General features: G+C 50.5%; 1 protein-coding gene across 3 annotated transcripts in view; it reads right to left on the bottom strand.

Moving 5' to 3' along the window:
• Supt5h (SPT5 homolog, DSIF elongation factor subunit) overlaps positions 1–17458 on the bottom strand; it is a 28606-nt gene extending 11148 nt beyond the window's left edge. Inside the window, exons 1-13 of one of the 3 annotated variants that reach the window (XM_052167720.1) lie at positions 17325–17458; positions 16611–16694; positions 7829–7991; positions 7040–7105; positions 6492–6503; positions 6030–6099; positions 5840–5908; positions 5685–5750; positions 5254–5284; positions 4969–5037; positions 2202–2453; positions 286–375; positions 119–189 (exon numbers count right to left, since the gene is read on the bottom strand). In XM_052167720.1, coding sequence (XP_052023680.1) covers positions 119–189; positions 286–375; positions 2202–2453; positions 4969–5037; positions 5254–5284; positions 5685–5750; positions 5840–5908; positions 6030–6099; positions 6492–6503; positions 7040–7105; positions 7829–7991; positions 16611–16685 — 1034 coding nt within the window. In that variant the 5' untranslated portion in view covers positions 16686–16694; positions 17325–17458. Of the gene's footprint in view, positions 1–118; positions 190–285; positions 376–2201; positions 2454–4968; positions 5038–5253; positions 5285–5684; positions 5751–5839; positions 5909–6029; positions 6100–6491; positions 6504–7039; positions 7106–7828; positions 7992–16610; positions 16695–16925; positions 17019–17324 lie in introns of those variants that run through there. The other 2 variants (XM_052167702.1, XM_052167711.1) reach the window with 2 other exon arrangements.
• Between the last annotated feature and the right edge of the window lie 333 nt (positions 17459–17791).

The following is a 17791-nucleotide window of genomic DNA, read 5'->3' as shown; positions in this document are numbered from 1 at the left end:
GGCTAGACTGCCCAGCGAAGTGTTCACACAGTGTACCTCAGGGGGAAGGGCCTGAAGAGGCCACCAAAAGCACTGTACAGACAACCAAGAGCCAAGCCTGGTCCCCAGGTACGCTCACCTGATCTTCTCAGCATCAAAAAGCCTCTGTGGAGGCCGCTTGAACTTCTTCCTTTTGGCAAACCAGTCTTTCTGTGGAAGACAAGGGATACATGTGGGAGAGGTGAGGGAGGAGGTGGCCACCAGCAAGGCTGCAGTGTTCCCCCACCAGACCACAGCCCAAGGTACCAGGCTCATGCGGGCCTTGATGCGGTCATAGTCGATGCGCGGGATCATCTTCAGGGAGATGGTGTTCTGGCTGGGCTCAACGTAGTCCACCTGGTGGGAAGCCGCAGGTCAGCACGGCCCAGTCGGACTGCACTGGCCCTAGCAACCTCAAGTCAAGTACCAGAGGGGCCAGAAAAGAAGAAAGGAGAAATATGCTTGCTCACAACTCCCAGAAGCCTCTCTGCCCTACCCAACACTTCTTTGCACTGAAAATGAACATATATACTACCTCCACTTGGATATCTGAAAAGTTCCGCGAACACTGGACCACAGCTTAATGACTGCCTTCTCCAAACTGCTCCCACTCCCATACGGCCCTCCCCTCCCACAACTCTGCACTCTTCTGCTCAGCCACAGACTAGAGGAATTTTCTTTCTTCTTCTTCTTCTTCTCTCTCTCTCTCCCCCCCTCTTCCCCTCTCCCTCCCTCTCTCCCTCCCTCTCTCCCTCCTCCCCCCCACTCTCTCTGTGTGTATGTGTGTCTGTGTTTGTTTGTTTTTGAGGCAGGTTTCTCTGTGTAGCCCTGACTGTCCTGGAACTCTCTCTGCAGACCAGGCAGAGAAAATTTCAAACTCAGAGGTTCACATGCCTCTGCATCTTGAGTGCTGGGATTAAAAGTGCACACCACCAACGCATGGCAAGTTCATTATCTTTTAAAGACAGGATCTCACATAGCCCAGGCTGGCTTCAAACTTGCTGAATAGCTGAGGACGCTGCTGAGCCTTGACTCTACCTCCTGAATGGGGATTATACGCATGAACCGCCACGCCTGGTTTTATGCAGGGCTGAAGATTTCAGTCAGGGCCTCCTAAGGGCCAGGCAAGCAGTCCACCAACTAAGTTATAGTCCCAGTCCTTTCTTTCCCACCTTCTCCCCAGTGCAGGGGATTAGATCGGTCTCATGTATTCCTATCAGGCAACTATTTTCAGCTTAGAGACCCCGGCAGTCATTCTCAATTCCTTCATTTTCACATACCCATAAATCCTCTCAACTGTCAATGTTAAGATTCCAACCTTCCCTCCTAGGGTGGTGGGGCTCCATAGCACAGCATTTGTCTTGACTCTACCAGTGGCCAGCTGGGGCACGGCTCAGTGGAAGAACACCTGTCAGGAATGTTTAAGGCCCTAAGTTCACCAGCCACTGCATAAGAAAATTTAGAAGTTGGATTGCTTCCCACAGAACCTTCCCGATTTCCATCCACTGAAGCCAAAGGTTGACAAGCCTTCAACCCCAGCACTCCGGAGGCAGAGGCAGAGGCAGGTAAAGCTCTATGAATGTGGGGCCAGCATACTCTACATAGTAAGTCCCGGTCCAGCCAGAGCTGCAAAGTAAGACACTGCCTCAACAAAACAAACAAAAAAAGGTCCTAAAATCAACCACGAAGCCTATTATCTCAAAACTAAGTTCTACTTCCCTCACTTCCAGCCTTAGCCATCTTTTTTTTTATCTTATGCATGGGTTTGTAGGGGTGGTCTGTGTGTCTGTGAGTATCATGTTGTACCTGGTTCCCTCAGAGGAACAGAGACAGCATTAGATCCCCGGGGACTGGAGTTTCAGAAGGTAGTGAGCACCATGCGATTCTGAGGTCAAACCCAGACTCTCTAGACGCGGAAACAATGCTCTTAGGCGTTCCGCCGTCTCTCCAGCCGTGCTTCACGATCTACCTCCCACACTCCATGTGGCTCATCATCAGTCCCTTCCTCGCCTTTACTCAACTTGCCTTTGAGTGTCCTATGAACAACCATCCTCCTCCTGTGTCCCCAGAGCTAGGCCCTCCCTGCGCCCTGCCCTGAAGGAGGGCTGCTCTTGGAAAGGGAGTGGAGAGGAAGACATGCATGGCCTAGGACACCGCCCACTCGGCTGCTCCATGCCTCCCACCTGAGCGATGTCGTCTTTGTAGATGCCTCGCTTGAGGCGGACCCAGGACTTGGGTTTCAGGTTGGCCACCTCCTTCACCACCTTGAGTACGTCGGTCATCTCCTTAATGGGCACCATCTGCTGGTTCCAGTAGCCAAGCCGCAAGTTGCCCACACCCTCGATGGCCTGCTTCACATGGGTCTGCTTGTAGGCCTCCACGTAGATGTAGCCCTTCACGTGCTCCGGGGCAACCACCGACTTAATCTGCAGGGGCTGGAGACAAAGGTGGGAGGGGACAGTGAGGACACAGCTTGTAAAGGTGGGGACTACTCTCAGCTCTCCCGAGGAGGCGAGCCCACAGACGCACACTGCCAAGTGTACACACTGGCATAGTGAAAGCTTCCAAAGGACTCAAGGTTTGGTCTAAGCTGGCCTGACTTTTTGTTCCTCCTGCGTCCACCTGCTTAATGCTTAGATTACAGGAACACATTAGCACGCCCAGCAAGGGACTGCAAAGAACACAGCATAGCCACGAAAAGAATGAGGGACCAGGAGTATACCTCAGTCACAGAGTGGGAGTGGAGAGCGACTGCTAGTGGTGTTAGTTTTCTTCTCCTTTAAGGTTGTTAAGACAGGGTTTCTCTGTGTAGCCCTCCCTGGCTGTCCTGGAACTCAGCCTCAAACTCAGAGACCCACCTGCCTTCCTCCCAAGTGCTGGGACTAGGTGAGCGCCACTACAGCTGACTTAGTGGGATTAGTTCTCATTAACATGTTCTAGAATGACAGCACACTGATGATAGACATAAACCTGAACACTAACACATGCTGGGCTTTACAGTGAAAGAGAGAATTCACATACTTAAGACTGAGACAAGAGGATTATTATGAGTTCAGAGCCAGCCTGGACTAAAATGGGAGAACTTGCCTTTAAAAGTTTTAATTTGGCACTTACTTCTGTTAGCCTGTGTATATGTGCGTGTTCATATACATATGTGTAACCACTGGAATCAGAGGTCATCCTCACGTGTGCAGCCTACCTTATTCTTTATGACAGGGTCTCTCAATTGCCTGCAGCTCACTGATTTGGCTATACTGGCCAGAGAGCCACAGGGTTCCCCTACCTAGCACTGGAGTCACAGCACACACTGCCGTTCCCAGCTTTTGTACATGGTTACTAAAGGTTGAACTCAGGTCTTAGTTCATACACAGTAAGCATTTTTATCAACTGAGTTATCTCTCTAAACCCTAACTGTGTTTTAAGATGGGGTTTCATGAGCCAAACAGTGATGGTGCACGCCTTTAATCCCAGCACTTGAAGGAAGAAGCAGATGAATTTCTGAGTTTGAAGCCAGCCTGGTCTACAGAGAGTTCCAGGACAGCCAGGGCTACACAGAGAAACCCTGTCTCAAAACAACCAAAAAGAAAAAAATAAAAGATAGGGTTTCACAGCCCAGGCTAGCCTAGAAACTGGTATGTAGCCAAGGACAATCTTGAATACTGTTTCTCCTGCCTCTGCCTCCCAAATGCTGAGACTAGAGATCTATATCTACCATCGTCACTATATCAGGTCTTATGCAATGCTGAAGACCAAGCCAGGGACCTCATGCTTGGCAAGGACATTACCTACTGAGTCACATCTCCAATCCTTTTGTTTTTTGACACAGTTTCTTATGTAGCCCAAGTTGGCCTTGAACTCTTTTTGATCCCCCTGCTGCAATCTCCCAAGTGCTAATATGTTGGGGTATGGGCTACCATATCTGGCTAAAAGACTTTTTTGTGTGTTTTTAAAAATATTTTTATGGGCTGGAGAGATGGCTCGGCGGTTAAGAGCACTGACTGCTCTTCCAGAGGTCCTGAGTTCAAATCCCAGCAACCACATGTTGGCTCACAACCATCTGTAATGGGATCCGATGCCCTTTTCTGGGGTGTCTGAAGACAGCTATAGTGTACCCACATACATGAAATAGTAAATAAAATCTATAAAAAATATTTTTTATGATTGTTTATATATATACATACATCTGTGTCTGAGATCAGAGGGGTCAGAACTCGTGGAGCTGTAGTTACAGGCAGTTGTGTAACCGTGAGCTGCCTGATGTAGGGCTGGGAATCAACTCCAGTCCTCTGTAAGAACATGCATCCCTAACAACTGAGCCATCTCTCTACCCCACTTTTTAATTTATTTACACACACACCTCTAGAGACATGGTCAGTAAGAACATTTGCTTAGCAAGCATAAGGACCTATATCTGAATCCTTAGCATACACGCAAAAAGCCAGCGTGTATGGAGATATGGAATGAGACGGGAAGATCTCTGCAGTTTGCCAGCCAGCACAGCCCACCCCCCAAAAAAGAGAACTCCGGGTTCAGTGAGAGCCATCCCCAAAGAGTAAGGCAGTGACCAATAGGAAGACAAATGGTATCCTAGCTTCTTCATGACTGCACACATCACACAATACTCCTATGTGCTGTGTACATACATACACAATCTCCCACACAGGACTAGAGAGGGGACTCAGCCATTAGAGGCTGGCACTCACAACCAAAAGGACAAGAGTTCAGTTCCCTTCATCAGTCAGCCGCTTCTCCAGCTACAAACAAACAACACCAACACAAACCAAGTCCAAGGAAGGCAGAGCCCCTGAGTCAGGCAGTGTCTTTTCTTTGGCTCTAGTTTCTCTGCCCACTTGCTCACTACACGGGTCTGCTTGCCACGGGCACCTAGGGCCTTGGTCCACCCAGGCTTAGCCCTGTGCCTCACCCACAGCCAGTCACTGCTCAACTTACTGTGTCTGTGAACTGGTAAGCGATGAATTTCCGCATCAAGGAAATTGCTGTGGCTCGTTCCTCCCCGATCTGGAAAGAGAGATGGGTTTTAGGGAGCTGACGGCGAGAGCAGGACACGTGAGAGCTGGCCGGAGACACGAGAAGCAAGGGAAGGTGAAGCTGGAGAGAGAGGGATTCCAAGAAAAAGGCACTAAAGGACACGAGAAATGGGGATAAAGGGGCAAAGAGTGGGAGAGAGAGACATATGGTCCCTCCTCACATGCAGCCTGAGACCAGAACACATACCTTACACTTGACAGTCCACAGGTTGGGGTCCCTATATCACACAGGATCAGAAAGACAAGGAAGCTTATTACCAAAACTGTCTCCTCAGTAAGTCATGATCTACTCCACCCTCTACCTCCTTCTGGCCCAGGAAGAACATCTCGTGAACTGCACACAGGAAGGAGTCTCGCTTCCTCCACTTCTGCGTGTCTCGGCCCTGATGGGATTCCTACCCTGATTTCTTTTTTTTTTTTTTTTTTTTGGTTTTTTGGATTTGTTTTTCGAGACAGGATTTCTCTGTGTAGCCCTGGCTGTCCTGGAACTCACTCTGTAGACCAGGCTGGCCTCGAACTCAGAAATCCACCTGCCTCTGCCTCCCAGAGTGCTGGGATTACAGGCGTGTACCACCACCGCCCGGCCCTAGCCTGATTTCTATCCCCCTACCCTCTTACTTGACTCCTGGAAGCAGCTGCTGCTGGGTGATGTCATCAGAGAGCTCATCAGACCCTCCATACACCCTAGAGAAAGAAGAGCATGGAGAAGAAGGGTGCTCCAGCGGACTGGCCTGCTCTCCACACAGGGAGCACCCGCACCGCTAGGCACTCACGTCTCTCCCACAGATGACTTGGCGTATTTCTTCATGTAGTACTCCCCCAGTTCTTCTTCTCTCTGGTCCCTGCGGTATGAGCAGGAAGCAGTCATGAAGTTAAGTCAGCCCGCCCCACATCTGTGCCCCACATCTGTGCCCCACATCTGTCAAGGCAGCTAGGTCCCACCAGGTGTCCTCACTTGCTCACCTCCAGAGATTCTGCAGGCGGCGAGCCCCAGAGCGGTCTTCATCCAGCACGACATTGTCAATATTGGAGGCTGGAAGCAGAGTCACACGGGGAGTCAGCCTGGGAACGGGCTCGGAGTTCAGGGGCCACAGCTGGCCCGGGGGCAGGAAGACACCTGGCTAAGGATACCCATCCTTCCCCCATCCTCTGTCCTCCTCAGCCTCTTGCTTCTTATCCCGTGTGCTCAGGATAGGTGTGGTTGCTGGGGGCACCCAGCTCTCCATCTCACAGCCCCCAACTAAGCATACCCTGAGCTCCCTACCCACACTCCTAGACCCACTTATGCGAGACCTATGGACAGAGATGTACACCTTTCCTAGGTCAGTGACCCAAAACCGCCTAACCCTGCACCCCTGTGAATCCGAGCCCCAGGGCCACACAGGGTATGGGAGGAGCCACAGACCACACTTTCCCAGTTCTTACCTTCAATCTCTTCTACTCGGAGGAAGAGGAGAAGGTGGTGGTGGTGGTGGTGGTGGTGGTGGTGGTGGTGGTGGTGGTGTGCAGGGTAGACAAAGTATGAGCCAAATTATAGCAGCGAAATCAACCAATGGGGTGGGGCAGAGGGAGGGACACAGGAAGGTCGAAAACCAAAAGTAAACGCCAGGCACCAGGTGGGTGGGGAGAAGCCGAAATGTATGAGGCGCACAGAACGGAAAAATAACAGGTGGGGGGGGGGCACTGGCCCAGCAAGTGGGGGGGAATCGGGGTCAAAGCCCACCCACCCTACACCCCACAAAAGGGATACCCAGATTCCTTTACCTACAATACCACCTACCCAACAGCCCCCGCCCCCCACTCATGGGCCTAAAAGGAAAAGGGTTGGGGGAAGCCGTTTCTGGCAAGGACAGGAAGAAGCAAGGTGAAAAGAGTGAGGGTTGGGGTTGCAGGGTCTGGGTAGGGAGAAGGGTTTAAGACACTCTCCCGGGCATGAGCCACCAAGGTGGTCTGCAGGCAGGCCCCACACACACCTTTCTCCAGGATATCTTCAGCTCCGTCCTCCCACTGGTCTTCATCTTCATACTCATCATCTACATCTGAATGGGAAAGCCAACGGGATCAGCAGAGAAGAAAGGTGACCTCAAACCACAGCTCTGAGACAATGAAACACCTCTAGGAGACAAGACCCAGAAATCCACAGACCTGGACACAGACTCAGGGAGGGCCAACGCTCTTTACCCAGGTCATGGCACACGCTGGTACAGTGGGGCAGGGGAATGGGTAATGCTAAAAGCCATCTCCCGCAAGCCACCACATATGTCCCTTCTAACAGTTAAGACCACAGCGGGCATGGAGGCAAACACCTGTGTCCAGCATTCTGAGTCAGGTCCATGAAACAGGCTAGCCATCCCAGCTACTTGAGAGACTAGCAAGAAAACTGCAGGTTCAAGGCCAGCCTAAGCAGCTTAGCAAGACCATGTCTCAGAATAAAAAGCAAAAGAGGACTGGAGGGATGGCTCAATGGTCTAACATCTGCCTGGAATCTACCAGTTAGGTGTCGGAGATGTGGCACAGTCGAGCCCCACACTTCCTTTCTTTTTTGCCAACATGCGTCCAATTCATGAATGTGGAGATTAAAGGTGTTTGTCACCACTGCCAAGTCAATCCCCCCACACCCACACCCACCCACACCCACCCACACACACCCACACCCACTCACACACACCCACACACACCCACACCTGCACACAGTCCCGAAACCACAGACTGTCTCATGCACTCTTTAAGCTTGCTCAGTACTTCCTGACCCCGTGACATACCAGCCTCATCTAAAATGAAGCCCCCATGGCGTGGCTTCTTGGGGGGCCGGTCATCATCTTCCTCCTCTTCCTCCTCATCGTATTCCTCCTCTTCCTCCTCCTCCTCTTCCTCAGGCTCCTCTTCTTTTTCACTGCCTGCGGCACTTCGTCGGTCTTCCTCTGCCTAGAGGGAACAAAGAGTTGAGGCACCAGGATTTTACTATCCCTGAATCCAGAAAACCTGGTGCCTCTATCTTGACCCCCTCCCTGTCTCACACATATATCCACAATGCCCTCAAAGTCTCACCCTGACCACGCCCCTGATTACTGTCCAACCTCATGTGACAGTATAGCCAAGACCCAAGCACCCAGGCACCCCCAGGAGCCAGTCTTTTTTCTGGATCCCTTGCTCTGAGGGCCATTCCACGCCACGGCTTGTTCCTCGTCTCTTGGCGTCCTGACAAGTCCAGCTCCTAGCTCCGGGATCTGCTTCAGGGCCTAATGCTCACCAGTGGACGTCCCCAGTGCAACCTTTGCACTTCCTAACACTAAGGGTGAACATAGCTGCTACTTACCCTGAGCTCCAATTACTCGACCTGTGTATATGTGTGTCTATGTGTCTGTGTGTGTGTGTGTGTGTGTGTGAGAGAGAGAGAGAGAGCGAGCATAGGCTGGCCGTGCACGTGTGGCAGTCCTCTGGTGTACAGGTGTGAACCGCCATTCACAGCTTCCGTTCACCCCTTGAGAGCAGTCTTGGCCGGATGTCTATGGCCCCAGGCTCTGTCTAGCGCCATGTTTCTCCTTTCTCACACACCTCTCACTAGGCCATTTACCATCCAAGACCTGAGCTCCTGACTCTGCTGCTGCTGCTTCTATTCTCCACCGTTATCCAGACACAGAGCCTCCCCACATGCAGCAGCGGCCTCTGGGTCTGCCAGGCCAGTGCCCCCTGGATTCTAATCCCCATTCTTTCCCAGTTACAACCTGATCCACGAGCCCAAGCACCAACCTTTAACTCACGACCTTAGGGCTCCCTCCAGCTCCACGTTGCTAGAACCTAGTTGTCCAATATTTCTGAGTGCTGTCTTTATTTTAATTTTGCTTATTTATTTATTTATTTATTTGCACATGAGCATGCACTCAGCCTATGTAAGAAGTAAAAGGCAGATATGTATAGGTGCCCTAAGAGGTAGAAATTCACTGGAGGGAGCTGGAGTTACAGACAGCTTTAAGCCACATGACCTGGACACTGCATACCAAACCCAGGTCCTCTGGATGAGCAAGTGCTATTAACTGTAATGCAAGTTTGGCTTCTTTAAAAACCCAGTTATGCCGGGCGGTGGTGGCGCACGCCTTTAATCCCAGCACTTGGGAAGCAGAGACAGGTGGATTTCTGAGTTTGAGGCCAGCCTGGTCTACAGAGTGAGTTCCAGGACAACCAGGGCTACACAGAGAAACCCTGTCTCAGAACACACACCCCCCCCAAATAAAACCACACACACAGTTATAAGACTGGAGAGATGGCTTAGCAGTTAAGAGCACTGACTGCTCTTCCAGGTACTGAGTTCAATTCCCAGCAACCACATGGTGGCTCACAACCATCAGTAATGGGATCTAATGCCGCCTTCTTTTTTTTTTTTTTTTCTCTCGAGACAGGGTTTCTCTGTGTGGTCCTGGCTGTCCTGGAACTCACTCTGTAGACCAGGCTAGCCTCGAGCTCAGAAATCCGCCTGCCTCTGCCTCCCAAGTGCTGGGATTATAGGCGTGTGCCACCACACCCGGCCCCAATGCCCTCTTCTAGTATGTATCTAGTATGTATCTAAAGACAGCTGCGGTGTACTCATATAAATAAAAAATAAATAAATCTTCAAAAAAAGAAAATTTAAAAAGCAGTTAATATGTATTTTATCTAATCCCAGGTGTGGGATATGGGGCTGCTTCAGTTTGTCCACAGGTATAACTATGATTGTCTCGTGCTCTAAGATGGGCATGATTTTGCCAGCAGCTTGTTGTTGTGGATAGTCTGGGGCTTGTATTTTGATGCTAATTCCACTCCTGGGAGGGGCTGCAGATGAGGAGTTGCCTGGTGAACCTTCTTCCATCTTAACTTTCCAAATAAAGGCTAGAGCCAATGATTGGGCAGGAGGAAGGGGGAGGAGCTGAGGGTTTGGGGGAGGAGAAAATGATCCAAGTGGGAGGAGCTACAGAGGCTCAAGGAAGAGGATGGGGAGAAGCTAGTGGCCTGGAGAGACCACAAGTTATATGGGATAACACAGAAGGGAATAGAGTAGTGTAGTGGTATCCGCCCAATCTAGTCAGTATAGCTTGTACTGCTATTGATTGATATTTCTTTTACTGGGTAATTGGGTTAGAAAAATATAGCAACAGAATGTAGCTGAATTCTGGGGTCTGGAGAGGAAATAAATGCCAGAACCTCAAGAGGCTGCTGCTCCTGGTTGCAGTTTCTACGGTTGGTGATGGAGATATTCAGACACGAAGAGTGGAGAGACCACAAGAAACATCCCTAATCAGCAGGGAGCAGTCTAAAGAGGTCTATGCCTCCTTTCCCCTCTCTCTAACCTTCTCTCTTACCTAGTGTTGGCAGTTGGGATTAAGGTGGAATAAGAATGGGAAGAGAGTGCCGGGTGGTGGTGGCTCACGCCTGTAATCCCAGCACTTGGGAGGCAGAGGCAGGTGGATTTCTGAGTTCGAGGCCAGCCTGGTCTACAGAGTGAGTTCCAGGACAGCCAAGGGCTACACAGAGAAACCCTGTCTCAAAAAAAAAAAAAACCAAATCCAAAAAAAAAAAAAGTATTTATTTTATGTATATGAGTACACCGTCACTGTGTACTCCCACACTCCAGAAGAGGGCATCAGATCTCATTACAGATGGTTGTGATCCACCATGTGGTTGCTGGGACTCGAACTCAGCCAGAGCTCTTAACCACTGAGCCAACTCTCCAGCCCTGAGCTAGAACTTCAAGCTGCTCTTTACTTTTGTTTTTTGATTTACTTTATCTGATGTGTATGATTGCTTTACCTACAATCATCTGTGCACCTCGTGAATCCCTGGTGACCAGAGAACGCTGTCAGATAAATCCCCAGGAATAAGAGTTAAGGATAGTCTTGAACTGGAGCAAGGAACTGAATGCAGGCCCTCACTCGAAGAGCACCAAATACTCTTAACCACTGAGTCATCTCTCTCTAGCCCAAGAGAGGTTTGGTTTGGTTTTGCAGTGGACAGCGCTCAATGCAGACTCAGAATTGGCCTCAGTGGCTTAGGTGAGTGCTGAGTGTTCAGTTACAAATGAGACATCTGTGCCAACCCCGCCAGGCCCACGTAAGAGCCGGTTCTGTGCACTGTGGTGAACTCACCCTTGTGCTATTCAGTGCTGGTCTCGGGCTGGCAGAGACTCGGTCGGCGCTGTCATTATATGAAGCATCTCGGCCTCGGGGTTTTTGTAAGCTTTATTCTCCCCCCCCCTTCTGACTGGGCAGATAAAAAGCTCAATGCTCACTAGCTGGGCTGGAGAGAGGGTCTCAGGTGGGAATCGGAGGCTGAGCACAAGCTGGACAGACAGTGCAGCAGGTGCTAGGACCAGACTAAGATGGCCACGTGGTAGGACGTAGGCCAGGCCAGTTCTGTCAGGTTAGAGTAACAGAATCTGCCCAGCTACAGTGCCCAAATAAGTCTTCACATCCTTACTCAGCAAGAGCAGGCGTAGTTAGAGCTACGAAGGAAACACTGTCTTCTAGATATGATGTGGCCACTGAACTCATGGACTCGTAACAGCTGTGAATGCATGCCTACCTGCATAAGACCGAGCCAGTCAACAATTTCAGCACACATGGGGAGGGGCTCCGGCACTAGCTGAGGAGCTACTGGCAATTATGGCAGCTGGGAAGCAGGGCTGATTTCTTCTGAGCAGCGAGGCTGCTAGAAGGCTGTTTATGCTCATGAAGGTGGCACTAATTGGATTCAGCTCTCCAGAAGACACATGGTGGCTCACAATCATCCTTAATGAGATCTGACGCTCTCTTCTGGAGTGTCTGAAGACAGTTACAGTAGACTTACATATAACAAATAAATAAATCTTTAAAAAAAAAGCAACAAAAAATGTACATATTAAACAAATATGTATCAGTTTAATAAATGTGTATCAAATGTATTTGTTACTTTTTTTAAAACGTATTCTTTGACACTTTCACACATTGTATCTTTTTTAATCCTTTTTTTTCTAAAGATTTGTTTTATGTATATGAGTACACTGTAGCTGTCTTCACACACACCCCAGAGGAGGGCAACAGATCCCATTACAGATGGTTGTGAGCCACCATGTGGTTGCTGGGATTTGAAGTCAGGACCTCCGAAGAGCAGTCTTAACCAATGAAGCCATCTCTCCAGCCCATGTACATTTTAAAAAACATCTTATTATTTTATACATCAGTGCTCTCTTGCATACATGCCGCTTGCCAGAAGATGGCTGTGAGCCACCCGTGCCTGCACGCGGACCTCTGGAACAGCAGACAGTGCCATCTCTCCAGCCCCCAACACGTACAGCTGACATTGCTCTGGGCTAAAGCCATGGCTCAGACGTTAAGGGCATGTGCTGCTCTTCTGAGTTCCAGGGTTCCTAGCACTCACAGTGAATGGTTCACAATTTGTTACTGAGGGCACCCTGCAACAACGTGTAGCAGTCACGGCAGAACAGTCACACAGACACCCACACATCGAAACCTCTAAGCTAGGGAGCTGCTGCACGCTTACCCCCCCTTTTCTGAGGCGGGTCCCCAGCACTGCCCAGTCCAGAGCAGGCGCATGGTGACTGACACTACAGACTACACGAGACAGATCCTGCTTCAAACTAAGAGGGCTGCGGATGGCTCTGAGACAGAGAGCCTGCTCCTCCAGAGAGAGGACCTGGGTGGGTTCAGTTCCCAGCACCCCCACGGGGGTTTACAGCTATCCCTAGCCCCAGTTCTAGGAGATCTAATGACCTCTGACCTCTGCAGGCACACATGTGGTACATATACATACAGGCAAGCAAAACACTCATACGCATAAAATAAAGATAAATCTAAAAACAAAACCCATCTCTGCCCCAGTGTGGTTGGCGGTGCTCACCCTTACTTAGTCCCAGCATTCTGGAAGCAGACGGATCTCTGTGACGTTCCCAACACCCTGCCTACATAGCCAGTTCTAGGCCTGCCAGGACAGTCTCGAAAATAAAAACACTGAGAAGAAAAAAATATTAATCCCAATTAGACCGCGGTATCTCTCCCTGCATCTTTTCCACGTATTTTCTGGTGGGCTCACGCAAGGGACGGCCTCGACCTTCAGGAGTCAGCTCTGTTTCACCATGGCTCCTAAAACTCAAACACGGGTCCCAGGACTGGGATGGGCCATCGCACCAGTCCAATGCCTCGCGTCCTAAAAAGCTAAACTTTACAGGCCCATTTCAAGCAAATTTGCCACTGGTCCCTGGCTGGGTCCCAAAGAACCTTTTTTCCTCTTCTGGAGCCTTCTCTGAGGTAAGGGCTCCTGCACACTTTTGTGTTCCCTGGAGTCTAGATAACAGTCCTTGCTTTGCGTTGTTTGGTTTTGGAAGCAATCTGGAATTGTAAGCATGAAGTGGAAAGGCCGGTTCTTGGCAGGTGTTGTACGTGAGGACCAGCCTGAGGGAGGCAGGCAGAGGAAGGAGGAGCACCGCACTGTCACAGGTCTCACCCCAACACCCTGCAGTCTCTGCCTGAGGACAGCTCCAGAAGGGAGCAGGTAAGCCACCACGCCAACCTGAAGTACCCTTGCTGAATGAAGGGGATAAGAATGGAAATGAGGGCTGGAGAGATGGCTCAGCGGTGAAGAGCACTGACGGCTCTTCCAGAGGTCCTGAGTTCAAATCCCAGCAACCACATGGTGGCTCACAACCATCCGTAATGAGATCCAATGCCCTAACATAAATAAATAAATCTTTAAAAAAATTTTTCAAAAGAATGGGAAATGAGTCCTTCATCAGCAGGCACGCTGCCTGCTGACAGCCAGCCTAGCTACACAACACAGGACGTTCTCTCCCAGGCCCCAGAAGTTGGGCAGGCCTCACACTGCCTTCTGCTTGGTGTCAACAGCCAGCCAGCAGGTGACTCATGAATCTGATGAGATGCCCTGTGGAAAGTCTCTGCAAGGAAGGAATCGGGGACCCTGGTCTCATTGCCACCAGACTGCAAGTACCAGCAGCGACCTGAAGCCATGAGTCACTGTCAAGGGCCCAGTGCTACAGCTTGGAGCACAAGCTGGTCCTGCCACCTTCCTGCCGGCCCTGTGTCACCGTGATACCTTGGTACCTGCCTGGGAGCACCAGACCCCCTCAAGGCACAGCAGGCAAAGCAGACCGTGTAAGAGGGTGTCAATGGAGACCCACATCCCTAACCCTGACTCCCTCAGGTCACAGGCCCATGACAGATTCCCCTCTCTAAACTCTGCCATGAGGTAGCAGGAGGATGAGTGGCCTCTGGTATGCCAGTCCTGGAGTGGGTGGGCCCAGCACACGCTACTTAGCAGAAGCACGTGCCCAGTATGCCTGAGACCCAGGGTCAGCCCCAATCCTGCAACAAAAGGAGGAGAAGCAGATACTGTTGCTTCCTCTGTTTCCTACTACAGAAAGAGACAGTGACTTGGAGCTTCAGGTGACTGCCTGGTGGTATTGACACCAGGGTCCCCAGGTCCTTCCTCACAGGTTTTACACTGTTCACAGTGAAATCTTGGAAAGCACTGACAACTGACTTAAGTTAGGGAGTCGTAGAGATGGGACACTCATGCAGAAGACCTAGGCATCTCAGCATCCTTATGGTGGTTTATAACCATCCTTAACTCCAGTTCTAGGAGCTCCAACATTTTTTTTCTTTTTTTGTTTTTTTTTTTTTTAATTTGGTTTTTTTGTGACAGGGTTTCTCTGTGTAGCCCTGGCTGTCCTGGAACTCACTCTGTAAACCAGGCTGGCCTCAATCTCAGAAATCCACCTGCCTCTGCCTCCTGAGTGCTGGGATTGAAGGTGTGCTCCTCCTCCACCACCGCCGCCGCCCAGCCGATACAACATTTCTAACCTCCAGCATACCACCGAATTCATGTGGTGCACAGTCATATATATGGACAAAACACCCACACACAAAATAATAAAATTAAATTAAAAAAATAAAGTTAATTTAGGATTTGGCAACACAGCTTGGTGACAGAATTCCTGCCTAGCATTTGTGAGGCTCTAGCCCAAGAACTACACACACACTCACACACACACAGTGTCTCTCTTTCTCTCTCTCTAAATGCTAAATTAAACAAAGTTTAGCTCAGTGGCAGAGCTCATACTTAATGTGTACAAAGCCCTGAGTTCTATTCCCATTATTAAAGGAAGGGGAGGGGGTCAGGCACTGTGGCACATCTTTAGTCCCAGCATTCGGGAGGTAAAGGCAGGTAGATCTTTATGAGTCTGCTAGCCTGGTCTACATAGAGCTAGTTTTAGGTCAACTGAAGTTACACATAGTGAGATCCTATCTCAAAAAAAGAAAGGAAAGAAAAAGAAAAAACAGATAGCCACATGACTTACCCCCTAACTATGGTAAGTCCCCATTCAAATGTCACCCTGACTCATCCTGACCAACTGCTTCAAAGTGCAGCTAGGACCCTCTACTCCCTTTCTGTGCTTGGAGTTTTCACCAGAGTACTAGAAAGAGTTATCTCAGGCCATGTATCCTTAATTCACTGCCTGAGACAAGATGTGATTAGATTTCTTATTTTAGGCTGCCCATGCTGGCACAACACCTGTAATCTCAATAATCTCATCACTTGGGAGGTAAAGGAAAAAAACCAAGATAGCTCTCAAGAGGCACAGGCAAGCAGATCTGAGGGGGCAAGCCTGGTGTACAGAGTGAGTTCCTGGACAGCCAGGGCTAGAAACTGTCAAAAACGAACAAATCAAAAAAAGAATCATTCATATATATATGAATATTCATATATACACACACACACACACAAATATACATATACATATATACATGTATATATGTGTATACACACACACACACATACAGATCTTGGAGGATATTTGGATTATTTGCACATACACAATAAAATATCTTGGGATGGTACAATATGTGAAAGCCATGTATGTTTCATATATACTGTGCACAGTAATTTAATACAGTATTTTTAGTGCAATAGTGTCTTGACTTTGACCTGTCATATGTGGAATTTTCCATTTATGGCATCAATACAAGGCCCAGAACGTACAAAGTAATCTGTTCTTTCACATTAGGACACTGACCCTGGGGTGGGGGTGGGGGGAATCTTAAATTTATTGGCTATATTTATTCACATTAGCAAATTCACGTTCACCTATCGGTTGTCGATTCACATTTTAAAATCTGTTAACAGGAGCCCAAGGACAAAGAATTGTGGCTGGCACACAGTAGGCAACACACACACACTTCTGGAACAACTGGGGATACCTAAAAACACAACCACGAGAAACGCACTAAGAGCTGAGGCTGTGACTCGGCCACAGCGTGTCCACCGCGCACGGCCCTGACCTCAAGCCTAGCATCGCAAGCAATAAAAGCAAACAAAAAGGAACGGGTCAGGTGCAGGGCAGCGCGGCCGGCGGCGTCCCCCCGCGGCGCCTCGACTCGCACGCTCCACCGCCGGGAGCCCCGAGGCCTCCCCGAGCCCCCGCTCGCGCCCACGGGGCCCGCTCTGCCCTGCCCTGCCCCGGTCCCCCGGCGCAACGTCTCCCCTAGGACCCCAGGCACCCACCTCGGCCTCCTCCGCCTCGCTGCTGCGCTCGCTGTCCTCCTCCTCCGAGAAGTTGCTGTCCTCGCTGTCCGACATCGTCCGCAACTGCAGGGGGAAACCGCGGCCTCAGTGCATCGCAGGATCCGGAGCGGACCCCAGCCTCAGTTTCCCTGCAAGTTCCACCGGGGATGGAAATCCCCAGGCGCACTTCCGGCAGCCCGGTTCGGGCAATCGCGAACCCGGGTTCTTCGGCCTGTGCCAGCCAGCACGTCCCGCTCTGGCTGCGGCCGCCACACTTGCCCGGCCTCCGGCGGCCCCCGCCTCAGACCCTCTTACCGATCACTTCCCACCTGAAGCTTCCGCGCCAGCTGCCGATCACACAACGCCTAGCTGGCCTGAGCGCTCTCTCGCGAGAACTGGCGCGTTAGCCTCACCTAACGCGAGACTTGCGGGGACCGCCCCGAGGGCGGCATCTTGGAGCCGCCATCTCGGAAGTGGCTAGAGTAGCTTAAGCGGGCTGTAGGGCCGCCATCTTGAGAAGGTCGAAAAGTCAGCGGCGTCTCCCGACCCAGAGTACAGCGTTTAAGTCCTCTAAGCTTCCCTAGGAGGTGTCAGAGGCGACGGGACAGAGATTCCGCCTCACACCGCCACCCTCGGCTGTCTGAGGAGTTCCCCTAGATTGAAGGGACCTAGACTCAGGTTAAATCCGGATTCCTGACGATGCTCACAACTTACCAGTTTAGTGCAGCGCAGTCTCGAGTTGTCAACGATCGGTTTGCTCGCTTGTGTGATGGGGTCTTACTGCGTGGTTGGCTAATCTCAGACTCACAGAGATCGGCCCACGTCCGCTTCTGCCTCCCTGGGACTGAAATTAAAGGTGTGTGCCACCATGCTTACAATTAAAGACACTTTAATACAGATTACCGGCCGGGCGGTGGTGGCGCACGCCTGTGATCCCAGCACTTGGGACGCAGAGGCAGGCGGATTTCTGAGTTCGAGGCCAGCCTGGTCTACAGAGTGAGTTCCAGGACAGCCAGGGCTACACAGAGAAACCCTGTCTCAAAAAAACCCAAATCCCCCCCCCCCCCCAAAAAAAATTATAGATTACGGATTTAACATTGAGGGTTGACCGAAAGGCGTTGTCAGGAGTTGCGCGCAAAACCAGCAAGTTTGCTTAATGCAGGACAGCCAGAGTTACACAG

The sequence above is a fragment of the Apodemus sylvaticus genome, chromosome 1, assembly GCF_947179515.1.
Source record: "Apodemus sylvaticus chromosome 1, mApoSyl1.1, whole genome shotgun sequence".
NCBI lineage: Eukaryota > Metazoa > Chordata > Mammalia > Rodentia > Muridae > Apodemus > Apodemus sylvaticus.
The sequence above is the reverse complement of the archived record's forward strand: the minus strand, read 5'-3'. Positions and strand labels throughout refer to the sequence as shown.